This window comes from Embiotoca jacksoni, unplaced genomic scaffold (assembly GCF_022577435.1).
Source record: "Embiotoca jacksoni isolate LCO1_2020_lvr unplaced genomic scaffold, fEmbJac1.0.p SCAF_13, whole genome shotgun sequence".
NCBI classification, from domain to species: Eukaryota; Metazoa; Chordata; class Actinopteri; family Embiotocidae; genus Embiotoca; species Embiotoca jacksoni.
In genome coordinates this window covers 3791978-3819305 of record NW_027185263.1, presented here as the reverse complement: position 1 = coordinate 3819305, position 27328 = coordinate 3791978, and the positions used below count along the sequence as shown (strand labels likewise).

The window sequence follows — 27328 nt, the reverse complement described above, 5'->3', positions numbered from 1 at the left end:
TGAGATTTGATAAGTCTCGTATGTATTTAAAACAAAACATTAATTTGGCTCTAATGATGTGGAGAGTTTCTGATTTGTGTTCAAGTCTTAAAGAATCAACCTCTAAAACATCAGGAAGTGAATTGGGTTTCAACTGTGTAGCTCAAAACCACAACTTTGTCCTGGTCAATAAAAACAAAAGAAACACCTGACGTTACATTAATTGTTGATCATTTAAATATTTTAGAAATAAAATGTGCCCGTGCTAGGCCACATAGGCTGACATCACATCATGTTCGACATAATGTTGGCTTGACATAGTTGAAAATATCTTTCGTGGGAAATGGCCCCTGGGACATTTGGTTTGTTACATAGTCGTAGATAAAAGGTCTGATCTTTAATCTCTAAGAGTTGTTGTGGATTGCAGATTAATCCGTTGTGTATATATATATTTTTTTTTTATTTCCTGAAATGCCTGAAAAATAAGGACAAATGTTCACCAAGTACTGAAAGACAAAGGCGACGTTTTCTAATGGATATTTTGTCTCAAGTTCAAGTTACATAATTTGCTTTGGAAGCCTATGAGAAGCAGTTCACATATCAGGGAAGTGTGACGATTGAGATTTGATAAGTCTCGTATGTATTTAAAACAACATTAATTTGGCTCTAATGATGTGCCATGCGGAGAGTTTCTGATTTGTGTTCAAGTCTTAAAGAATCAACCTCTGAAACATCAGGAAGTGAATTGGGTTTCAACTGTGCAGCTCAAAACCACAACTTTGCCCTGGTCAATAAAAACAAAAGAAACACCTGACGTTACATTAATTGTTGATCATTTAAATATTTTAGAAATAAAATGTGCCCGTGCTAGGCCACATAGGCTGACATCACATCATGTCCGACATAATGTTGGCTTGACATAGTTGAAAATATCTTTCGTGGGAAATGGCCCCTGGGACATTTGGTTTGTTACATAGTCGTAGATAAAAGGTCTGATCTTTAATCTCTAAGAGTTGTTGTGGATTGCAGATTAATCTGTTGTGTATATATATATATTTTTGTATTTACTGAAATGCCTGAAAAATAAGGACAAATGTTCACCAAGTACTGAAAGACAAAGGCGACGTTTTCTAATGGATATTTTGTCCCAAGTTACATAATTTGCTTTGGAAGCCTATGAGAAGCAGTTCACATATCAGGAAAGCGTGACGATTGAGATTTGATAAGTCTCTTGTAAAGAGAACTGACTTAACAGACTTTTACTGACGTTAAGCAACGCAAACACATGTCCACTTCCTGCATTGACCTGAGGTAGCAGGACACCCGTCAAAAGACAAACACCAAAAAACCTGGACAAATATACTGTGTTCTGTAGCTACAGGCCACCGGAGTTACAGCGAGAGTGAAACTATGAACAGATTTTCTTGAAGCATCGTGGCTTCTTTTTGTATCTTTTGCGTCTGATTCACCATTTCTGCTTCCACTGTTTCCTTTATTGCTCAGGTGAACCGGTGCTTGTCATGAGTCTTTGTTCCCAGCGCCGATGTGTGCAGCGGGCTGAAACGAGTGGGCAGATGTACAGCTTGTTATTGTATTATGAACCAGCTAATGAATGTGGGTCTTTCTAAAAGCTCACAAAGCGTCGCCTCTCCTTGCTTTGTTTCACGTTACACTCTCTTATTGGACTGTTGAACCCCGAGCCGTCATCCGGTGGCCTGATTGGCCCCTTACTGACAAATGTTGATAATTGCCTTCCAGTGGAGCTGTAACTGCCCCCTCTCCCCCTGAGCCCATTGATTCGCTCTTCCTAACCAGTGGTGGGAAGGAGCAATGCGCTTCGGGCTCTCCGGGTCGGCACGGCACAGTAAAGCTTGGCGCAGCGTGACGAGGCAGCCGCGGGGAGATGTGCGGAGGGATGCTAGCAGGATTAGGGCCGCCGACGCGACTGATTTGCTGATCATTATGTAAACCACATCTGTCCTCCGTCCCCTCGGTGGCACCCGGCCTCCCACGCTGAACGCAGCCAAAAACCCAGCAGCAACACGAGGAGACGAGGTGCCGAGGTTCTGCTTACAGAGTGGAAGCTATGGGATGGCGTTGGGGGGAGGAGGAGGAGGAGAAGGAGGGGCTGAACATACTCTTGGCTGCAGGTCGTGAAAACATGAAGCAGATGATGAGGGTAACCAGAAAAATGGTAACCAGAAAAATGATGTTCATGTAATGACAGAAAGCGGGACCAGCCAATTGCCTTCAATTCCAGTAAAGAAGCCCACAGACAGATACAGTAATTCACTTTTTTCTGGATATAGTGATGCAAGACAGTTGTTTTCTGCAGGGATTAGTCTGTTTTGTTTATCATTTATTCTGGAATTTGCAGTTTTCCCAGAATCCGAGGCTCACATTTGAAAAGTGTCGGTCCTGGGAAATTTTGCAATTTAGCTTGATACATGACTCACATTTCATGTTATTGTACTATTACCTTGTGTCTGAATTTTTGCTCTTTCAACACAATGTATTCTCCACAGTGTTGTAATAGTTCATTTTTATTTCATTTCTGGGCTGTCTGGAGTGGTGTTCAGGTAATAGGTTCATTTCCATCACACAAAACGATGTTCTTTCTTCTCAAACACAAGAAAAGCTATTATTTTTTTCTGTGAAAATTCCATTCAATTGCATTCTGTCTGGTATTGAATAGTCAGAACTGAAATTTTTATATAATGTAGTAATAATAACGTTAACTGCGTTCGAACAAATGTTCGAATTTCGCCTAAAACGTGACAGCCCTCGTCTCTGTTGGACTTCTTGGGGGGTGAATGACATGTAGCGTCATACAGAGGTGTCCGTGAGAGGCATCAATGGACAGAGCCAAGGATCCATCGGTGCACATGGTTTCTACCTCTCTACCTCGACTCCGCTACTCTACTCTAGCTACGAGGATCACGAAACGACGACATCAAGCGGCTCCAAAAGATGCTCTTTGAGCTGGCAGCTTCATGGCTCAGCACTTAATGGCCACCGTACATTATTTCCCTGCTTCCTCTCCCTCAGATGTGATAATAAGGAGCTTGTCTGACTGACAGTTTGCTCAGATCGGTTTGGACTAGAGCCAGGTGAGGCCGCGATCACGGCCACGCCAACAAGTTACCAGTGAAACCCCTTAAACATCCATCAGACCACGTCTCCTCTTAAAATTAAATTTCGTACTAAGTGGCGTGAGGGAATCTCTTGCACATTGTTGGCTCCAGTTTTGATTCTACTCTATTGCTTTTATCCTTCTCATAGCCTCTTAATTAAGGGACGTTATGATTTTTCTTTCTGCTCTTTTGATTGATTTCCCCACGTTATTTATTCTCCAGTGCTTAACGTTTGTTTGCGTGGTGATGAATTGGTCTAGGACAAATGTTGTGCTGCTGAACAAAGTCTCATAAATCCTGCAAGAACAGTTGATGGACTGCTTTCCTTTTGTTTGGCAGCAGATTGGTTTAGATACGGCGAGCACTCGGATAATCACTGACTCGCCGGTTGTGCTGCAGAATAAACACCCGGCAAAAGGGGGTGAAACCGTTCACACGGCATGAAAGTCTCCAAATTACCGTTTATTTGTGTCATACATCCAAGAATTAAGCACAGCCCCGCGCCTGCAGAAGCCAGAGACGCCGCCATCTGCCATGGCCTTTGTCCAGTGCTCTGCTCGGTATCTCCGGTTGCAGCAGAGCTGTGGATAATGACTCCCGTTGGTAGACGAGTTTGTGTGGCAGCGCTGCTGGGTTCCTCTTCCAGGGAGCTCTCAGTGCCTCGATCTTCGCCCAGAGGTATTAAGCTTCAGCAGCAAAGAGCAGTGGAAGACGGATGCCAAGGGACAAGCGGAGATTTGGAGAAGGTCCCCAGTCAAAACTCCCGACTGGCTTCTCTGTAGCTCACTATTTTCCTGATGATTGAGAAAACTGCAAATGAGAATTAGTTAAGAGATGCTCTCACTGCTCTCCTTAATGTTGTCAATGTTTTTTTTTTTTTGTTTTTTTTGGGGGGGGGGGGGGGGGGGGGGTGTGGAAGGAAGGACTTTTTTTTCCTTTTCGTTTTCTTTGCCATTTGTCTAAGATTTTACTGCTTGTCTTGTTTTTTTTCTCGGTACTCCCACTCTTCATCGCCTGAGTCTCAACACCTGTAGGACGCTATTTGTCTGGAAACAAGATTTTATTTTCCTTTTTTTACATGGATTCGTTGAACATCTTTGTCGAAGGGATGTTATCAGGGATAATGATGAATTCCACCGCATTTTGGCATTTTCCAAACTACAATAGTTTACGGCACATAAGGAGACCGTTTGCCAGCCAACCAGATGATGTGATTCACCTCTGTTTTACAGCTGTAGCAACAGCTCGTTGGATTTGTAACTGGAGGACGTGTAGGCTGCTGCTGGGTACAGTGGTACGGTGTCCTATTTTTAGAAAGTGTGGTTTGGTAGCTGCTTATGTTCCAGTGTGATGAGGTAGGACAGCGAGGGGCAAATTGACTCGCCTGTGAAGTGGTTGAGGAAGAGGTGGAGGAGGGAGGAGGAGGAGCAGAGGGTGAGCTGAAACAGGAGAGACAGGTAATTGTGTCTCTCGGGGGTTGAGGTGGGTCTGCCTGTGATCTCACAAAACAGGAAGGGGTAGGAGGAAAAGAACAGGCAAGTTTCTTCTCCTCACTCCCAGCTTCTGTCAGCTCACAGCGGGAGGAGAGGGAACGGAAAAGGGAAGTATTGATCCAAGGTGGTCTGATTCGCCGTCCTCAGAGAATGAAGGGGCAGCTCTGTTCTTATCAGACACACCGCACTGCCGGTAAGTCTTCCTTCTACTTCAAAGGTAGTCCAACATTACCCCAAAAACAAGAATATGGGTTTTTAATTTCTTTTTCCACGAAACCCTGAAGAGCTCTTTACAAACTGAGGATATCTTTCTGCCTTTCTACTGTGGGATCCTGCGTTGGCCTCAGAAGGTAGTCACACTCCTTCACTTTCTGCCCACTTTATTTTGGGATACATTACTGTTTTAAATTGATAGAATTGCCATTTTACCCCCTCAATTTACACTTGGGAGTCCATAATGATGAAGTAAAAACATAGTTTTAGAAATTTTGGCAAATTTATTACCGTAAACAAATAAATCAAACTTACAAAAGTATTCCGATCCCTAAATCGGTACTTTGTAGAAAAAAAAAACAACCTTGGTGGCAACTCCAAGCAGGCTGTCATAGCTTTTACTCAAGAGTGGCTTCCTTTTTTCTTTTTTTTTTTAAGATTATTTTTTGGGTATTTTGCAGTAGAAACCAAAAGGAAATGTCGTAATGGTCCAGCCAGCCGGGATTCGAACCGAGGACTTAGTGTTGATGGTCATTACGATAAAGGCCCGATTGATGAAGTGCTGAGATGCTGAACTAGTCGTGTTTCTGAATTCTCTGTTGGAGTGACGGTTCGTCTCCTGGTCACCTTCCTAAACCGAAGCTATTCTTGCTCTGTTCCTCAGTTTGGCCAGATGGTAGGAACCGTCCTGCTGGTCCATTTCACAGTCAGCGAGGCCACGGAGCTCTGGGGAACATTCGAAGCTTTGGAAATGGTTTTATAACGGGGCCTCAGTTTTATCCTGGCGGTCTAGAGGTTCTGTGGTCTTGGGGTTTGGCCTGCCATGCAGTGTGAATCATTTATGTACATGTACAAAGGTGTGAGCCTTTCTAAACGATCTCCAATCGGTACAGTTTGCACAGATATCCCGTTCTAGACACGATTATTTCCACATCGACGGGTCTAGCTGCCCTCACTTTGTCATTATTAGGTACTGTATGTAGACTGTCGGGCAAATGTTTTCATCTAAAATTAAATCACAAGTCTGAATACTTCCTGAAGCGACTGTTTTTCCAGCTGCAGGTTTGGATATTTCCTTCTTGCTCCTGAAGTACTAAGTATAAGAACCGCATTGATCATCACTGACTGTCTGAGCACAAGCCTGGAGACTTTATTCACATTCATTTGACTGTGACTGAGCATTTGTTGTTGTAATAGCCGAACTGAGGAATGTTTTTTGTTTTTTTGTTTGTTTTTATGCTTCACTGTGGTTTTAATACCAGAAAACATGTAACCAATTGTTGTGAACTCGGCAAGAAGCTTCCAGCTTTTCTGACATTTTCATTTAACTTACTCAACACGTTAACTTAGTGTTGCTGTATCACCACATGCAAAAATACACGCATGTCATTTAAATGGGATTTGTAGTGCTACCATCCAACAATAACTTAATATCAACTCAAATCAGTTATATGATATGGTGTTTGCTTGTTTGTTTGTTTGGTTCTGCATGATAATCAATAGTTTAAGACTAATTAAAGACATGTTTAAAAGTATTATGAACGCTATGTGGTGCCACGAACAGAACCGATACCGGCAGAAAACCACAGTTGTGTGTTGCTGGTGTCGACTTCACACCTCAGGTCTTCAGTCAAGTCTAAAGGCTGAAGGTGTCAGGCAACCGGCGAGAAAATGAATTTGTAAATGAGAAGAGAAGAAGAAGGAAAAAAAAATAAAAAATGAAGCTTTGTATTACTCTCCGGAGTTCTTATTTTTTTTCTCCTTCCTTTCAGCAGCACCTTTAAGGTGATCATTCATGGGTGACGGCAGTATTACCTGGCCACTGTACCTCTAAAAATGAAAGACCACTCTGAAAACATTCTGGCAGCCGGCCTTCTATTCGCAGCGGTTTTCTGCCTTCGATGGTGCCGTGACCTCAGAGCAGGGGGCCTGAATGCAGGGAAAGTAAAGCCAAGGACAGGGTTTTGTCCAACGTTCCAGACAGATACATCAAATAAGGACGATAATACAAAATCTCAACTTCAGTGACATGGCTGCAATAAATAAAAACATCAATAGTCCTTCCCTGACATTAAAGACTACCCCCAGGCAGGTTTTCCAGCCGAGGACGGATGGTGAACGTGGTGAAGTCGGGGGAGAAAGGAATGTCTGCCGAACACGACCTAAACTCCTGAGCGAATCGAAAGAAGAAGAAGAAGAAAAAAAAAAAAAAAAAAAAAAAAAAAATTGCGACTTTCGACAGCGTCTCTCTGGCATGACGATGCTGCATTACTGTGTAATGTCCCGCATCAGCTGCTGACGGCCTAAACTCCCAGCAGCAGCATCAATCCCACTCTATCTGACCGAATAGCAAACATAATCTGCTGTTGAGCAGATTAGCAGAAGACCACAGCAGCATGGAAATGAGGTTATGCAGCCATCGTTTCCAAGAGGCTCGCCGTAATCTGCAAATCCCTCCATCGAGGTCAGCCGGAGGAAAAAGTACGGACGGACCAATGACTTCGATTTCAGTCGAAATGATGTCCGTGATGTCCAAATTCAGGTGGTGCCCACAGTGTAAGGCCGTGTATGTCATCATGACTGCAATTCTGTCCCGTTCCATTTCCTGGTATTTACAGAGAAATGATGACAAATGATTTTGCCTGATTGCAAGAGGCAGAAGAATCAGCGTCTTCCTTGATCTCTGCGATTTTGGATGTAGGTCACGAGAGACCACTGCTACATTAAATTACACCCACGGCCATGGAAAAATACTTGTTTCTGATTGGCTGGAAGATGAAGTCCTTTAAGAGGACTCCTCACCTCTCCATTTTGGCTCCAATTGAACTCTATTTTAAGCATATGTTTGCTGACATTTTGGCAAATTGGTGTTCATAAAAGTCTCCCAAACTAGCTCTGAAAACCTGCGATGATCTGTGGAACGTTCTGGCGTGATAAGGATCCTCCTTTTGTCTGTGATTCCTTGGTGGGTTTATGGTTTATTTATATTCCTTGGGAAGTGTGTATCACACCGAATCTAAATCTACAGCATCATTGGACGGAGCTGAGTCTCTGAGGAAACAGTTTTGACGCACCTGTCCCTTCTCAGCTCACGCAATTGGTCCCTTTCTTTCCCGCCTGTCCTTACGTACCCCACGTGCCGAAGTGCACTTCATGGTCTTAGTTAAAGCGATGGAAAAAAAAACAACTTTCAAGAACTTGATGCTTTGAACACAGCTGCTGTTTTGACCAGCGTTTAAACATGATAATACACTCGGACGTGTTGTGAGACAGAAACTAATGAACCTGTCCAGGATGTGAAAAACGGAAGCCAGCACACACTTTCTGTTTTTTGTTGTTGCTTGTTAACCGTGTGAACATGTTCATCACCGCACTACGATGAAAACCAACCTGGTGCTTTGTGTGTTCGTGAAATTTGACAATTTGTAGTGTTAAACTCAGCCAGAACGTACCCAAGATATTTAGAATACGTTGTTGGCTTTTTCGAGGCAGCCACCTGATGGGTAGATCTGCAAATATTAGTTTTTTACAAGCTGTATGGGACCACCTGAACGCACCATCTGCCCCTGCCTGTGTGAACTTGCCGCGAAGCTGTTGAATGTTCTGCAAGTCTGATTTTGGGGGGTGGGGGGGAGTTGCAGCTGTGATATGCTCAGTATTTAAAAGGACACGCCTCAATAGACTCGTGTCCCCTTAAAGAGATAGGTCCTGAAGTTTGGACAGAGCTGATGAGTCATTTTTACTCAGATTAAGTGACGCCCTCGTGTGTTCCGCGAACATGGACACACATTTGCGAACCGACGCTCTCTGTGTGTCTTTTATAAATCTGAGTGCAAACACTGACTGACGTGTGGCCTTTTGTCATCAGCTGAATAGACCACTAAAAGGCTACATTAAATTTAAAGAGGGATCCTGCTGCCAGGTGACAGGAGCTACAGCGCTGTCCTTTCTCTCACTGTGCTTTCCCCCTCGATCTTTAGCAGAACATGTGCTCCTTTTTCTACCCCCCCCCCCCCCCCCCTCAAAATAAAAAAATACATTTTGGGGGCCCGTCAGTTTAATGGCAGAAGGCTCAATGGAGACAATACACCCGCGTGTGGATCGAATCGTCCCCCCTCCTTCGATGTCCTATCAGGCGTGTTTCTGCTAACTCCGTCTTGAATATTAATAGAGCAGAAAAGTGCCCAGAGTGGATTGGCAGCATGGAGCTGAGCCTTCTGATGGCGGTGATTAGTGGAGTAGAGGAAGGCAATACGCCGCTGTGTAGTACAGCAGTGTGGCGCTGCCGTATTTTCAGCTCCCTTTTCACGGTGTGTGTGTGTGTGTGTGTGTGTGTGTGTGTGTGTGTGTGTCGACACTGAAAGTGCATTCTTATGAGCTAGTCTGAGATGAAACTAAAGCCTGCTTGCAATTACTTTTTTGCATCACATTTACCACACTTGTATTAAATATATTGAAAGGTACTCGGTGGGGTTTTATTAGAAACAAATTACTTTTTCTTTTTTTTCTTCTTTTTTTTCTTTTTACATTCAACTTACCTCACTATAAAGTTCTGCTTCCTGATAGGAAATGAGACTCAGCCGACATCCTGTGAGAATGAAACGCAAACATACAGCATATCCCATGATTGTATATCACAATGCGTAATGTTTATTGATACCGATTTGGCTCCAAATGCATTATAAAGATTCGGCGCATTTTGACATCAATCAAAAGGCCTGTTACTATTATTAGATAACCGCTGTAATCATTTCTATTCATTTGTATAAAAACAGCTGGATGAAACTCACAGATAGTCATATTTACATCACTTGATGTTTTACTGGTGTTCATTTAATGATGTCATCTTGGTGCGCCCCGTTTTTTTCTGCTATTGTTTTTGATGGCACGTGACTGGGAGAAGTAGCGCCACCAACTGTTTATCTCGGGATGCTTAACTTCTAATATTGGCACATATTGACATTAACATCACGGACTTAGCTGCAAATAATGTCTCCTCTTTATGAGTTGTATGTGTCTTATTAAACTCTGATGAGGTTTTATTATGATAGTGAATTGAAGCCAGAGCTGCTTGACGCTACACACAGCGTGACTCGGTGCGAGAGAGAAAAAAAAAAAAAAAAAAAAAAAAGCCTACGAGGCTTCAGATTCAGAGTCCTTCTACTTGTCTCATCCTACTTTCATCACACACGTGCGATCGCATCCTCCATCTGGTCCTCATGATTATTCTGTCTTCTCTGTACTCATCCTCTCTCCGCTGTCTGTCTCAATTGCCTTTCTTTTATTTCAGCACCCGCCCACGGTCTGCTTCCACAAAACTAAACATGTGCACACATTAGCTGGAAAAAAAAAAGAAAAAAAGTTTTCCTCTCTCCTTGGCTTGTTTTTCAAGGTCTCGTCGAGCGGCGAGAGAAAAAAAGCCCCAGAGGAATATCGCGGTGACGTGCGCTGAAATTTTAATCGGGAGGAAATGGGGCGGCACAATCTCCCAACTTTTTTTTTTTCGTATAAATTTGCACAGATGGACTCTCGCTGCTTGTCAGGTCCTCGTGTGATGCGCTGAGGCTGTCTGCCGGTGATAGGGAGAGGGGAGGTGGCGTCGAAGGGTTCGAGGAGGAGGAGGAAAGAAGGAGCAGAGAGAGCTGAAGGGATTTTTTTTTATTATTATTATTGGGCTCCTTACACACCAATTCTCTGTCCAAGTGGAGGCCAGTCATTCGTCACAAAAGGAGGATGAAGGTTTTCTATTTGAAATGCACAGCTGGATGCTGTATGGGGGGATGATGTCGAGACGCACATGCTATGAAAGCTCACAGAGTCAGACGTAAACATTGAGTCGTGAATGATTAAACGCTTCCTTTAAACTGATGTGAAACAGCAGGAAGCATCATCATAAAGGTATATTTTTTTTCATATTTATTCCACTAGAGCAGACCATCTATGCAAATTGCCCCTTAGAGTTGGAAATGTGAATACTCCACAGCATGTGGTGGCGAGGAGCGACATTCAGGATTAGCATAATAAAATGGAAGGCTAAATCTGCCACTTGTGATATTGTCTTTGCCATTTTATTACCAGATGTTAGAGGGATACTATTACATCCATCTGGCAAAGGTTGTTTTTTTTTTCTCCCAAAGTTGCTTACTTGCTACAGTAGAAAACTTTGGGGGAAAATATCACTTCTTTCCCCACGTAGACATGAGGAGTAATTTGGTACTCCCACTCGAAGACAGTTTGACAGTCCAGGGTTCAACCATCAATCCTGAGAATAAAGGCCAACATCATGTACTTCTTGAGCTGCTTTTTGCCTCCAAAACTGAAACATACAGCATTTAAGCAGCAACCACCCACTGGCTGGTTAACTGCCGTTTGCATGGCATTTTTGGTTGTCGCCATCTTGTTTTTTTTTGCTACCAGAAGTGGCCATACTTGGACTGGTTTGGGAGGAGTAAGGGGGGTGCACTTATTGGGAATACGAGGACACGACACCCGCCCACCTGTACTGGAAACCTGACTGCACCAGTCACCATATGACACCATATTGACTCGTGGAAAAAATGTATTGATTTATTATTTCATTAGAGGAGAAGTTTAATCTTTTTGAAAGGGACTTTGCTGGAGCCGAAGGTTTTTTGGAGCCAGCCCCTACTGGCCCTCAGTGGTATTGCACTTCTGCATATGCTTCACTTTTAGGACCTTGAAACTACGTCCAACTTTACATACAGTCCATGCGCTAAATTTGTTTGTAATATTTAGTTGATTTTACCTTTCATACATTTTGTTTGTTTGTTTTTAGTATAGTTGATATCAAACCCTCTGTAATTTCTGAAAATATTTTGTTAATCTTGTGAAGCTTTTTTTTTTTAACAGATATTTGTACCTACCGAGTGATACTGTAAACCTTTAACCCATAAAACCTCAACTTTAATTATCAGATTGATGAAGTGAGAACCACTACAAAATGGCCTCACTTTCCAAAAGAATTTTCACAGTCAGCGTCTAAAAACTTGATCCACATTAAGACCCACGACACCCCCGCCTGTACCAACAGCCCTCAAACCCAACCTCTCTGGTGATATACTGTACGTTAGTTTGTTATTCAGGGTCATATTCCTCTAAGGCAGCAGTCTGATTAATAATTCATGGTATTTCATGCAGTCAGTGGTGCCATTTGTATTTAAAGTGTTTCACTAATTGCCCCCTCCCATCGAGCTAATTATTTCTCCATTGTGCTGTGATCCTGTAATTCACGATGCAGGAGTCACTGAAAGTCACCGAGTGTGTAGAATGACTAAGTACAAGAAAACAGCCTCCACCTTTGTATGCTGCAGTATATCTGTCCGTGCGGTTGTGTATATAAAGCCTCCATAGAGTTGTGTGTGTGTGTGTGTGTGTGTGTGTGTGTGTGTGTGTGCGTGTGTGCGTGTGTGCGCGTGTGTGCGTGTGCGCGTGCGTCAATCTATTGATATTCTCCTCACAGGGTTGTCAAGCATGAAATAGAAGAGTACACTTTCTGTGGATAAACTCTCGGCAGAGCGCTGTTAGATAGCGAGAGCTGATTCTCTGGAGAAATCTGTTAGCCGACACGGATACCGGCAGAGCGCGAAAAAAAAAAAAAAAAAAATTCATATTGTAGGTGGCGCACCGTCGTATAACCATGGAGAAGGTTTTAAAGGTGCACACGGCTGGTTGTGTGCTAACAGATGCTGCACTTGAAATTCAGCTGTAGACAATTTTCCAAACAATTGTCGATGATTGTTTAAAAACAGCATTCATGCATTTACTTAAAAAAAAAAAAAAAAATTTGTTTCTATTGAAAAGAAAATGTAAATAAAAAATAAAAAAAATGCATTCATGCACTTCAACGAATCTACAGTTTTAACTTTTTACTTCCAGACAGATCGCTGAGATCTATTTGAGGGATATCAGAGACACTTGTAATCAATCGCCCTCACCTTTCCATTATGATGTATGTATTTACTTAATGTCGCTATCGCCATGTCATCATTAGAAATGGCAAACAAGAACTTTTGTAAAAAAAAAATTCCTGAGGTGCATTTATAGACGCGCTGACATCCGAGCGTATAATCGGCTGCCAAACGTGACTTTTCTCCATTCAAGAGATGGCGAAAAATAGATTAACTGTTTCACAGTGTTCATGTGTGCTGGGTTTTGTACTCATTGCGTTTGTTTTCACAACACAGCTCATTCATTTTTCATTCACTGCTGATAACGAGCTCTTAAGTGTCAGATGTTTGGATGTCATTGAACGCACCAGGACAGACGTTTTTTTTTTTTTTTTTGTCTTTTCTAAACATTTGCTCTGCTTTACCATTCGGTCATAACGCAGCTTGAACCCCAACATGTGAAGATCCGTTAAATCAGCCTGAAAACTTTTGGTCTATCCGAGGTTATAACGGAGGGAAACGTAATATGTATTTAGTTTGCAGGTTATTGGCATTACGGCATCGATAAATGATCATTTTAGACCAGCTTTCAGAGCAGAACAAAGGCAGAAGTATGTCCATGTGTATGACCGTCTCAGTCTGTGTTTGTGTTTTTGCTCAGGTGAACCGGATGGGGAAGGACTCTCAGGTGGGACGCGATGGCGTGCGGAGGAAAGACTGGCACGACTATGATGCGATCAAAAGAGACGCGTCTCGAGCCGGTAGGTCCAAAAACCTCCTCTTCGTCCCTCCTCATAAATATTCTCCCAAATGTAGACGAGACCTGCGCGACATATTCATCGTGTACTCAGTGTTCACTTGTGCAAAAATATAATTTACTAAAGAAACACTGATTTACGGTATACACACTTTATGTTCTCACACACACACACACACACACACACACACACACACACACACACACACACACACACACACCGCCCTGTTCTGAAAGGTCTCACAGCACCGCTCTCCAGATCTGCAGGCAGTGCTGTAAATCTGTGCTTTTCAATGCACTTCTGGCGTCGTAAATACAGTTTATATTCGACTATAATCACCAACTGGGTTTAATTTTCTGTTCAGGAAAATCAGCTTTCATACACACTATAAATATCCCCGAAATGAGCCGTTAAATGCTACGAGATATTTTCCACACTTGTTACCTTTAGGAGGAAATGTGGATAATTTCTGCCTAATGAAACGTGTATTTTTGTTGATGATGTGGGTTGTTTTTGTTCTCTGTGAATCCACAGCCAAGTCTTCTTTAATGAAACTTCACAATGTGATGCTATAAAAATGTGAAAAGTTCAGCCATTACAGTTCAATCATGAGGGGATTTTTTTTTTTTTTACTCCGAAAGGCCAAGCTTTGATTTATGCAGACAAAGGTAGCAAACAAATATATTTAATTTAGTTATTTTTTACTTTAGTGGACACCGTGTTTGGTTTTAGTCCTTTTTTTTAGTGTATAAAAAGCTGATTAAAACATATAAACAGGAACTAGAAGATACAATGGGTTTGTTATATAGCTATGAAAAAGAAAGAAAAATCATTCAGCCCACCTTCTTATTCTTTTTTTTTTTTTCATAATGAAATTTGCCCAATTTTACAGGGATATTGACTTTAAAACATCTTGAAACATGTCTGACCTCCACGCCACAGCTTTGGTGTGGCAGCACTGACGGTAAATGATGAGATTCCTGTTGAGTTCCTGATGTTTGTCGAGTCTTAGAGCAGAAACACACCCAGTCTCGAGTCAAACTATTTTTCCAGACCGTTTGTAGAAGCATTACGGTGTGGCGCAATTCAGTTTTTGCACGTGTCTTCATTGTATAATGTTTTTTTTTTTTTAAATGGGTCTCACGTAGGTAACGGCGAACAGGGGAAGCCGTTCCCTCTGACCGACGCTGACCGGGTCGACCAGGCCTACCGGGAGAACGGCTTCAATATTTATGTCAGCGACCGGATCTCCCTCAACCGCTCTGTCCCCGACATCCGCCATCCAAAGTGAGTCCTCACGTGTGTGTGTGTGTGTGTGTGTGTGTGTGTGTGTGTGTGCGCGCGTGCGTGTGTGTGTGAGACTCAAAGAGCAGAACTGAACTTATTCTCCAACACGTTTTTATGTTTATGGAGATATAAGCAGCTCAAAGGCTCTAACATCACTGTGGATCATAAGGATGGATGTTCCTTCAGAGTTAATGCACACAGTATATATTGCTGTACAACTGAGCTACTGTGCGTCACAATTGACAGCAATACACAGATTTAGCGGCTCAACTAGATTAATTGACGATTGAGGTGTTTCTGCAGGGTTATGTTGGTAATTTCCATCCCATCTCAATTTGCCGTCTCAGTCATCTTTATGGACTGTGAAATGGTGACTCCATGAAAAAAACCTCTTCCCTTCCTAAAAAACTGACATTTTTCTATAAAATAGAGGGTAGCGGGGAGGGGGGAGTGGGTGGGGGAGCAGAATCGGGACCTCAGCGGGGCCAGGAGTCTGCAGGTTTTTCATTCCAGCCAAAGACCGCAGAAGGTTATTTCACAGATTGGCACTCCATCAACCGGAGAGGAAAAATGAATCACCTGCTGCAGTCTTTAGTTGGATTGAAAACCTGCAGACTCTCTCGGTCCTTCGTGGCAGATGGTTGTCGTCCCTCTCCGAAAAAAAAAAAGAAAAAAGGGTGGACTGTTGGATGTGAGGGTGGCCAGCAGGACGAACATGGCAAATCTGATGCTACGGGAAGGAGACTTTGAAAAATCAGTGGATAAAAAGTGCTTTTTTACAAGTCACACAGGCACACCTCCTACGGACAGTAGAGGTGTAAGAAAATATCATATGCATATGCATTGATTTTTACTTGTTTGCATGCAAAGATTTGTGGTGGACAATGGTACATTTTATGTCGTGTTTAAACCCTTGACCGGCAGACAGCAGTGTTGTTATTTATCTTCACCACTTTGACTCTTCCACTCCAACGCAAGAACGTAAACTGAGACAGGAAGTAGCGTATAGGATGGCAGTTTTCCTTTCCTTAAATTAGACTTTAGAAAATGTAAACTTTCATCGAATTATGATCCGTTTCGTATTGCCAAATATTTGCCAAGGGACGTCCCTAACGGACACAGTCGGTCTGTTTCTAAGTATCTCAGCTCGCGTATTTTTGGTCCATTACCTGTTTGCACTGGATACACAGTAGTGGTTGTGAGGTCAAATTCGTCCGAAAAATGAACTGCCTGAACACCTTTTAGACTAATAGTACTTCTTTTGGCTTACTGCAAAACCAGGGACTTAGCATGTGCGGTCGTGATATCTTGACCGTTGTGATACTTGATAACAAAAACATTAAAGTCTTAAATTTTGACCTGATGAAATCCCACAGAAATTTTTTAAATGGAGACAACAGCAGGCAGGCGGATCTTATGCTGCCACACCGTGTGAATGTTTAACTATTAATCTTCAAAGGACTCTGACTCAGCAATATGATAATACAGTATGGTATTAACATACCTTTGATGATAATGTATATTGTGTGATTTTTTTAAGGTTAAAGACCTGGTCTCTCCGACTTTGGAGTTTCTTTGAAAAGGCAGCGAAGCATCAAATACGTGAAACAAAAAATGACTTAGCTGTAAAACAGCTGTGAACCCATGATGGTGTCCAACTATCCTGTCTTAACCAACCCCACTCATAGCATTGTTTACACCTTTATTTCCCAGGCTGGTTCTGTCCCAACTCATTACAGCGAGCACTGTTCGGAACAATTGTTCCAATTATCAACCGGCCCGGCTTATTCGCGGGAGAGCCGGAGCTTTACGCTGACAGGGGTTGATAGCGCACCGCTTGCAGCACCTGTGTACTTATAAACCATGTTCTTGACAGCAATTACCAGTGTCATTGATGTCCTCCCGTGTGCTCAAGGTGTGAACAAGTGAGTGTTGATGTGTGCTGTGTTGCACTGGATCCGATTTTTTATTTTGACTGCGGCGGGGTTGTTTCCCCACCACAGTTTCCTCAGGAAGAAGAACAGTTCAGAGAATAAAGGAAGCAGGAAGTCTAGCTTTATTTTTTTTTCTCATATGTCACAGTGAGGCAGAAAAGGAAGTCTGCTAAGCGAGACAAAGTCAAAAGCCCTGCCAGTGACTCCCTTTTTTCCACCGTGGTTATTAAACTCCCCAATATCAAGCAGTTGGATTGGCTGAATGACATATTGATGGTTTTGCTAATATGTGGCCGTGGGGTCATTCAAATCTAAAGGGTTCGTCTCCTCTGGAGCGCTTGTGTAATTATGGTCGGTTGTATCTCTGTTGCAACGCCTGGCCTCAAAGTTGGTGCCCGCAGAAAGCTCATGGGAGTGTTGAAAGGGTGTGGAGACAGTTTGAACATGTTCAGTGAATTTCATGGCAAACACAGCGAGAAGGTTCGAGGTTCGATCCTTAACTGGGGACGTTCCGTGTAACGTTTGCATGTTCTCCGGTTACTCCGGCTTCCTCCCACCGTCCAAAAAACATGCGTCTAAGGTTTAATCGGTGGTCCTAAATTGTCCGCAGGTGTGAACGAGAGCGTATGTGTCCGTCTGTCTGTGTCTGTCCGTGACCCTGTTCATGTAAGTATCTTTGTGGATCCGGCAAAGCTTGAGCCAGTCCGAAAGAACGACGTTGTCAACGCGATCAATTAAGAGGCGGATAATATAACCTCCACCTGCACTCACAGTTGGAGGAGAACGAGTGAGTTCTGACTGACACGCAGAGGTCAGAGGACTTTTAACAAGCGCGACCTGCAACGGGCCTGCAAAACGCTGCAGAGCTTCAGGGGCCGACATCACTTCCAGTAAAGTTCTTGGCGAGAGGCCCAGTGATTGTTGAGATATCTTTCTCGAAGGACGGCCTGTCAATCCAATACTTTGGTCCAGAGTGAAATACTACAATGAATCCTAATTATTGCTCATGAATCTTTGACTTGTTTTCGATCACCACTTAAAGTTCCAATTTTCCTCTTCAGTAGGACTCAAGAGGACATCTCTAAAACTAATGACTTAATCCCCACCGGTCATGCGTTTAAATTACCGCTAATAGATTTATAAGCGATATAGAAGGTATTCTACTGGATTGCACTCTTAACAGTGAAGCGGAAGCAGAGCCTGAAGGCAATCCTCTTTATTTATTAGCCGATTTACATTTCAGCGCTCACCTCCTGTCTTGTAGAGGAGTCAGCTGAGGTTGGTTCAGGGGTCTGATCTGGATGCCTCTTGGATGTCTCCCTTTTTTCTTTTTTGGCACACCTAATAGGAGTAGACCATAACACGCAAAGAAAAGAAAAAAAAAAGAAAAAGGATCGCATGCTCCATCTGGCCTTGGCATTGCCAAGAAGAAGCTGAAGGATGTGAGAGATAAATGGTAATGTGTCAACATGCTAATAAAATGCAGCTCAGACTCCGGCTAAGTTTGGCACGGTAGCGCTGAGCCAGATACATCTGAAAGAGAACCAAAACGAAACTTCATGGATATTTCAGTTGAAGTTCAGGGACACAAAATGTAGTTCCTAATGGACAGACCTGGTGCAGTAAACGAACGTAGAGTAAATCATAACTGTCAAATGAAAAATAAACACCACACAGTCTCGAGGGTTCAAGTTAACACTCTTACATTAAGAACAAATTGGCTCATTAGTAGCTTGATCATCTGTAAATAAGGTGCCACAATATGCTTCTTTGTTTTCTCCCCTTATGTCATTGACTTGAGGCATTTAAGCGGTGTATACATTCAGAGCAGCATTTTCTTAGCAGAATAAAATATGAAAAAGGCAGATGCTGTCGAAACATGTCGAGCCATATGGATCTGCGGTTGTCGTTCAGACTGCTGGACTCCTTCCAGCTCTACTCTGGCTCGTTAAAGAAGAACATACTGAAAATATACACACCGGCAACACTATAAATACCGTCCGCTAAACAGCTTCGGTCCTGCTGACCCCGATTCGTCACAGACCAATCCTTTAGCACTTTCCCCGCTACCTGACGAGCCTTTCTTTTTCCGACCCTGCCCTCACTTTCATGTGGAAAGAACGTTTTAAAGGCTTTATTTCTCAAGGTGTCCTCGGGACAGCGATTCATTTTGTTCCTCCTGTTTTTTTTGTTTTTTTTCCCTCCCTTCAAATTTATAAATCTCCATCTACGTACATACCGTGACCTTATGAGGAATTCGCCATCAAGCATGTTGTCCGTCTTACGTCCAGCAGCCAGACTCCATCTGTATTGTGGAACAGTCTTATCAAATTAAAACCTGACAGAAAAAGAGTTGCACGTTCTGAAAGCTGTCAGGAGTTCAACTTTGTAAACTAAACAGTAGAAGCGGCAACGTTGCGAAGCCAATGTGGAATCAAATGTTGGCAAGAAATAGATGAGAAATATTAAGTCAAGATCTTAAAATGTGCTGCTAATGGCAGGGTGATTTTAGAGCTTGAACTATTGTGTGTACAAGTTCCCAGAGAAATATGGATCAATCTAGGTTTGATTTTGGAATTTTCAGCTTTGTGTTGGTATTTTTTTTTTTACTGATAGCAACAACAAACTATCAATTTTGGAATCCCAAAATGATGGTAACGTCACTGTCACAATTATCGAGTCAATACCAAACAATTACAATATTTTCTCGTTTTGTGTAACATTTTCGGACGTGTCTAAAGCCCGGTTCAGAGCAAAGATTTGTGACAAGACGATACAGGGAAAGGGAAAAGTTGCAGCGGTGTGGAGCGTGGCCCATCTCAGCTCGACTCAAACCAGCTGATGGTGTTGCAGCCGACTCAGCTTGTCAAGTCACCGGAGGGCAGTTTAAGAAAGCAGGTCACTTCTTTCATCAGCTAATCAGCTTGTTGCAAATTCACCGGGTCGCATCAATTACAAACTTTCATCTAATTAAAGTGGCAGAACGTGGATGGGGAAAAGAAAAAAGGATCACCATGTCAATTAATGTCTAAAAATGCAACTGTTGTAAGTAACTCACTATTAATATCCTCTTATCCAATATCCTCCTGCTTATTTAAGCAAATTAATGCTAAATCCTGCCAACCATTGAAAACATTAGGAGCATCATGAAATCAAAAATATGACAAAGGAGACTCTGAACTGTTGAGTAGCTGAAATCCTATTTCAGGCAAGAACGGGACAACATTTCACTGTCAAAACTCTGGTCTCCTCAGTCCTCAAACGTTTACAGAGTGTTGTAAAAATAAGTGATGCAACACAGCGGTAAACATGACCGCGTCCCAACTTTTTTTTTTTTTTAAACGTGTTGCTGACATCAAATTCAAAATGGGCTTAAATAGTCCAAAAAAAAAACAATACAGTTTCTTAGTTTCAATGTCTGATATGTTGTCTTTGGTTTATTTTCAGTCAAATATGGTTTTACACGATTTGCAAATAATCACATTCTATATTTATTTACATTTTGCACAGCATCCCAGCTTTTTATGGAAACGGGTTGTAACATATGCCACATTTTATCCAAAGCCTGAAAAGCTGGCAGCTGAAAACGGAATTTCAGAAAGTCGTTGCTACGGAGTTCGTTGCATCGTCTCGTTGCTTCGTTGTAAACTGGCAGGTTTCCGAGTGTTGCAGGCGGCATATTGCGAGTAGTTTCAAATCATCACCTCGCAAATCTTCGGTCTGAATTGGTATCTTTGCAACCTCATCTGTTCTGTGTAATGATAGTCCTTGATTAGCAGACTCTCTGGTTCATGGGAAGGAAACATTTATAGCTCCTCTTTGCTAATATTTGACGGGCTTGAGTCGAAAACCAGGCACGGGCAAACGACATGCAATGTCTAAAATAGCTAAGCACAGGGGCTTTGTTATGTGCCAGACTTAAATATTCTCAGCAGAATCCCAGATGTTAGTCGTCCCACGGGCTCAGCGGGACCGGTACTAGGACCCAGACGCGGTGGGAAGCGGTGCACCGTGTGCTGCAGTGTGGGAAGCCGGTGTGTCCGTGTGGCTGGTCAAAGTGACAGGAGAGTGACAGGTGTCTGGCAACCGTGCGCCACATCGGCTCTCAGCAGGCCCGGACCTCCCGGCAGCATTCGTTCATTCATTCAGTCATTCATTCATTTCACCCTCAGTCACGAACTGACTGACATGACGGAGAGACACAGAGACAGGGAGTTTCAGGCAGCCAAGGCAGGCCCGAGAGACTCCGAGATAATTACCGTCTCTACAGATTCCCCTCCTGATCACTCAGAGAGACGGAGGGAAAGAAAAGAGAAAGAGATGGAAGGGCAAGCCAGCAGGTATGCTTCATTACATCTTATTAAAAGAGCGACACATTGTTCAGGTTGGGCTGCTACACAGCGCCTCGGCACAATGAGGTAAAGGGCAGCGTCGCAGGTTCCGGAAGATTTTCTTCCCTGCTGGCAATTAGCATTTTGAAAATATAAAAAGAAAACAATAACCCCAAAACAGAAACACAGTGAAAAGTACGAGAACTGTACGGTAGCATATAGTAAAGGTTTCAACTTTTTTTTTCTGAGCCTTTGGTCAAATTTGTGTGAGACTCTGTGAGCCTTTCTGGTTATTGTTGTGAAGAAGACTGCAGCCGAAACCAGACCAATAAAGGAAACTTCATCTGCGATGTATCTGGATCAGGGGTCTCCAACAAGTTGCTCGCAAACAGCCAGTAGCTCTCCACTCGTTTCTGAGTACTCACAAATTAGGTAAATAACATCAATACAATATTTTTGCTGTGTAAAAAATAAATTGTTACTAAACATGAGCAGCTCTCGGACACTTTTATTTTGTCCAAGTAGCTCTCAGAGGGGAAAAGGTTGGAGACACCTGATCTAAGGAACTAGTACACTATTGTGGATCGTATTACCTCGCTGCTTCGGCAGCCCAACCTTAGCATTACGTGTGTGTGTGTGTGTGTGTAAAAACAAATTATCATGGCGCAAGATGAAACCATTCAGTTATTACTCAGCTTAAGTCTTCGCTGTGATTACAGTCTGGAAACCCTGTTTGCATAAAGGTTTGTTGAGCCGCTCTGAAGGGCAGAGCAGGCGGCGGAAGGCTAAAGCGCAATGACGTCGAATAATCCCAACCGCGGTGGTAGAGTTTGGTTTCACATAATTGTGGTCTGTGCTAAGTGGTTTAAAAGCTGCTGCAGTGGTTTCAAAATGAACTCCAACAAGTTTTACGCCCATTAGGATGCGACAACTCGCGGGTTTTAGCGGCATAAAGACGAATTATGAAATATGCCCAATACTTGTTGAGGTGTTCCACTCTGGGCCGACATTCACCTTTCATGGTTAGCAGGGATGTATCGCTCTCGTCTGTTTCCCTCTCTCATTTCTTTCTTTTGTTTTATGTGTGTGTGTGTGTGTAGCTGTAAACAGAAGCTGTATGAAGACAAGCTGCCCAACACCAGCATCATCATCCCGTTCCATAACGAGGGCTGGTCATCGCTGCTGAGGACGGTCCACAGCGTGCTCAACCGCTCTCCTCCACAGCTCATCGCCGAGGTCATCCTGGTCGACGACTTCAGCGACAAAGGTACGGAGGGCGGCGCGTTCGTCACTGATGAGAAAACACACCTGCGGCAGTGTACAGACACACACACACACACACACACACACACACACACACACACACACACACACACACAGACGTTGATGAGCACAGCTGCTGTCAGCGGGGTCTGCTACAAAAAAAATGGAACTTTAAGTAGAATTTGTCTTTTTTTGTTTTTTTCTCCCTATGCTTCATTTGCGCTTTCTCACACACACACACACACACACACACACACACACACACACACACACACACACACACACACACGCCCAGAGAAACCACTGAGTCATTTGTTTACAAGTACTGTAGACTGTTGCACAAATAATGAGCCACTAAGAAACAAAACCATTAGCCAGCTTCTGCAGAGGCCCAAATGTGATCTCCAGACATTCGTGTGTGTACATAAATCTTAAACAGACTGAGAGAGGAATAAACGCGCGCACACACACACACACACACACACACACACACACACACACACACACACACACACACAGGTGAGTCAGTATCATATCGGCCCAGTCGGCTATTTATGAACAAGACCAGAGAGCAGCTAGCATTCCTGATCTCGATGCTCTCGTATGAGTGTGCTGCTGCTCGGCCACGTGCACCATCGTTTCACCAGTGAACCAGGTCACACCGACGGTCACTGCCGCTCCAATTCTTGATGCAACGGAAGTTCATACCTGACCGCTGATGGGTAAAATGATCCGTGACGGTCCACATTAAAATCTGCAAACCTGCTAAATACATTAATGTTACATTATTATCTGGAGTATGTTGAAAGCCAGCATGCAAGGCAGTAAAGTCCACCGCGCTCATATTATAACTCTTATCAGTACAGTGTTTCCCCTGCCATTGGCTTGGCCCGCCAACGGGACCGTAATCACAGAACTGTAGTTACGTCCAGTAACTACTATTTATTTACTTAGCTCCCGTGCACCCGTTTCATTGCTGCTCAGTGTGAGTCAGTAATGCATTTTTCTGTCAAACCCCCCCGACAACTAGTAGTGACTACCACTTTTTTTTTTTTTTTTTTTTTACTTTTTCGGTTTGTATTCTTTACCCCCAAACTAAGATTGTAGGTTTTCAATGCCGAGGTCTCCAGCTTCCTCGAGCTACATGAACATGATAATATTCCTGTTTGTCGTTTAAACCTCTGATTAAAGTGGCGATGACGAGGGTGTTCTGTGACCCTGCATTTAGCGCGGTTAGCGGGCAGAATAATCCAGGTCCTGGTGCGAACCAGTGTCCTCGCACGAGCGGCTTAATCAGTTTGAACTCCGGAGCTAATGTGCAGCTTTGAACCTTTACATAATAAATCGCGGGCGTTATCGTCGGGGCCCGAGTGGAGGCGAGAACAAGATATCCATCACAAAGGCTGGTTCACAGGCGCCGGGCGATGCATAATTTCCTGTTCACTTTTCCATTTCCTTAGATATTGAATAATGCACTAAAGTTATATGGAGAGAGAGAAAATGAAAGAAGGAGCTTCGGAGCGTTTTTATCGGGCGTTCAGGCGAGAATTGCTGTGTGTTTTTGCGACTTGTTTGCGCAGCATTGCAGAGGTACACACGATGTTAAAGGATGAGCGTTGTAGCCCTCAGTAACAGTCGCCCTGCTGTATTAACTGGCGCTTGTTTTGTTTTGGTACCCACCGCTGACATAAGGAAGATTAACAATTGATGAGATGTTTTTCGTTTTTATTTTTCTGAGGTGCTAATTAGTTCCCGCTTTCTATGTTGTGTAATTATAGCCTCGCTGCAGAGCCGTGTCTTCTTTTTTTTTTTTATCATAATTAATGCAACTATTCATATTTGACTCAGAAGCTACCTGATGATTTATATTATATTTGCGAGTTTTGTTTTGTGTTCCGCTCTGCTGCTGTTGCACTGAAGCTTGTTTTTTTTTGGGTTCAGGGAAAGTCTTTGGCAGATCCCTTTTATTTCAGACTTTTTTTTTTTTTTTTTAAATTTACCTTCTCCTGATATCATTATAAGTGTGTGTGTGTGTGTGTATTGAAGTGTGACCTCACTCAGAAAACAGAGATGAGAGGAGCCGAGAAGCGCTGGATGGTTCATGAATCCAGGATCATCCGATTCAAGGCGGAGGTCAGATGGCTTTCATGAGGAATCTCTGTTTGTTTATTCCCCCGCTGCGTGTGTCTTTTTAAAAGTTGTTTGGCTGTTCTTGTTCGCTGCTCGCTCCCAAGTTTTCTGGCCGTCGCCGTCTTAACGGCGCCTGACTCCGCCGTGCATACCGGATAATTCAGAGATGTGCTGATGGAGCCCAGGAGCAGGTTGAGTGAAGCTTGGTCGCTGAAAACATGTAGGCAGCTCGGCAATCGTGGCAGCAAACAGTTGTCGGGTTTATACCGTTACATACATGAAGTAAGCAATTGTTGCTGTCAATCGAGGACGGGAAATCGGTTTCCCGAGGTTATCGTTCAGTGTTTGTACAAAAACAAGTTAACAGAGAAGCTGTCACTCTCAAGAAACCGAACAATTAAACCTTGAAATTGACCTTTAATATTTGAAACTTTTTTTACATTTTTTATTAAACTCCAGCTTCAAGTACCTTGAACAGTGTTGAAAAGTTTTACCTCCTCTTCTCTCTCCTCTCTGTAACAAATTCAAGGCTTCGAGCTAAACTGGCCTTCTCTCACTCACACCGGCTGAGACGCTGCCCTCCAGCTGCAGCAGCATGAAATGGATAAGAATAATAATACAAATGTTATTGTGCCTGCAACAAATTGTGAATTCAATAGAAGGCGCAATACAATACCAGCTCATTCTGTACTATTTCCTGCTTTTCGTCTCGTCTTTATCTCCCTGCGACACAAAATGAAGGCACAGCAACATTTTAATGGAGTAGTAATGTAAATGATATGCTGTTTGCAAGTTAATTGGTCCGGCAGTGTTTATTTTCCTGTTGGACAGAATCACACGATGCCTACTCGCACATATTACAACGCACTGTGGTAACATGGTTTATTTAAAATTGGCATACACAGGTCTGTAGAGCTGGGAGCTAACGTTGCTAAGTTTGCCAAAACCTGTGAAGACCAGACGCTGTAATAAACAGTGTAACACTCACAGATATGTCAGCCACATTGGGGAACACGAGCTGAATGACTGAATGAATGTGGAGACGGCACACTGAGGTAGATTGGACGTGCGTTAGGGTCGTGTCCTCAGGCAACAGGCAAAAGCACGCAAGAGCGCGAATTGTCATGGGTTTTTTATAATGAGCAGAAATGAACATCCATCCAGAGTTGTCCTGTAGGTAGAAAAATTGATTAAAAAAAAAAAAAAAGAACGAGTTAGAAGTCACCCGCCAACATATCTGCAGCTTTAATTATTTTACCCAGAAATCAACGTGTTTTCGTGTCCTCTGTTTAACACACTCAATAAACACGCTTGATTCTTCTGTCCAGCAGCAACAGTGAAAGAGAAACACTTTTCTGCGGTGTCCGGGAACAGCTGCAGCTTCCTCAGACGCCTTCATTTGAAAATTCTTTACGTCGCTGGCCCCGCCCCCTTCCTGTACGTTGCCAAGCCGGCGACCGTTTTGGGTGGAAAGCATCACGGCGCGTCACGCTCGAGAGCATCATCCCGGTGCTTTGCAGCGCACCGCACGTTTCTGAACCCGACAGCGTGAACGCACTCAAAGCAGGGCGCGTTAGCACTCGAGTACGCCGTTTGAAACGCGGCACAAGTTTCTTAACAACTCTTGCGACAGTCAGGTGCAGTCAAACATCTCGGAGACTTCCCGTTGAGCACGGAGCACGAGAAAGTATGCCAAGTTACAAAGCTTGATCAACATCAGCGTCTGTGTTGTACATGTTTACTCTGTTTGAGCGCAGTAAAAGTCTCTGAACATTTTGATTGACCCTCATAAGCCAATAAACATAAAAAAAAAAAAAATACATCAAACGAAAACATCCTCTTGGGTTGTGCAGCCAGATGTCCTCAGAACAGCCACGTGTAACCCTGCAGCACGTTAAAAGGCGACTTCCAGAAAGCTGTCATTTTGAACAGCGGCGGCGCGTGTGATTTGTGCAGGAAGGAAAGATCTCCACGCTTTTCCGTTCAAGCTTTTCCCTGCACAATAATGTTTGGATAAGATGTCACCTGTGATTTCAAAGTGATGATTATAATTTCCCGTTCCACCCACGAGTGTGAAGGGGCGACGGAAAAAAAACAAAAAAAAAAAACAACTAAGAGACAACATAGAATTACATCGAGGCAATATTTACATCCGTATTCGTCTGTTTTTCAGTACGTATCACCTCGTCGGGGTAAAATGATCTCGGTCCCTCGCGCTACCTTTCTCACTGCCGCTCGCCCACACTCACCTCCGTGTCGCCGGCGCCGTTCACTCAGGCAGAACGCTGACTCACAGATAACATGCAAACACTGCAACCTGCTGTTTTTATCTGCTGTCTTCCCCTCGTCTTCCTCAGCGTCCCTCGTCTTTTCCTCTTCTCTTTAGCACATCTGTTTTCTTGGTCTCTCTACTCGGGTTCATTTCTTGTTTATGTTGCTCTGTTCTCACCTTTTAAAGTCTTCATTTTGTGTAGTGTTTTTTTTTTTTTTTTTAATCTTCAGTTCTTCATGATTTGTCACATTTTACTTCTCAATTATCTACCATCCGTATCCCTAAATTTTCTGCTTTTGTTTTGGCACGTCGTCTTCTTCTTGACATCTCACCACTCCAAAACCTTCCACCTGGTTTCATGTGTTATCTTCCCTTAATGCGTTTTTGTCCTTTTGTCTTTCCAAGTTTTTTTTTTTTTTTTTAAAAGGAGTTTTCTTGCGGTCATTAAACAAGAAAAAAAAACGTGTTTTGTGACTTGTCAGGAAAATTAAAAAAAAAAAAACTTGCATGTGCTCTCTGGAGGGCAAACTATATTATAAATACTAGATATACACTAAACACAAAGTGGTACCATCGTTATTCCCCCAAACCAACACTGACCTGTTAAACATCGTAGCGCCTCTGTAA

The 27328-nt window shown here is 43.1% G+C and overlaps 1 protein-coding gene across 1 annotated transcript in view; it reads left to right on the top strand.

Moving 5' to 3' along the window:
• The window catches only part of LOC138196162 (polypeptide N-acetylgalactosaminyltransferase 10-like), an 86927-nt gene that overhangs the window by 15546 nt on the left and 44053 nt on the right, over positions 1-27328 (top strand). The window contains exons 2-4 of the mRNA XM_069145956.1: positions 13388-13487; positions 14633-14771; positions 22137-22303. Of these exons, the coding sequence (XP_069002057.1) occupies positions 13388-13487; positions 14633-14771; positions 22137-22303 (406 nt within the window). The remainder of the gene's footprint in view (positions 1-13387; positions 13488-14632; positions 14772-22136; positions 22304-27328) is intronic.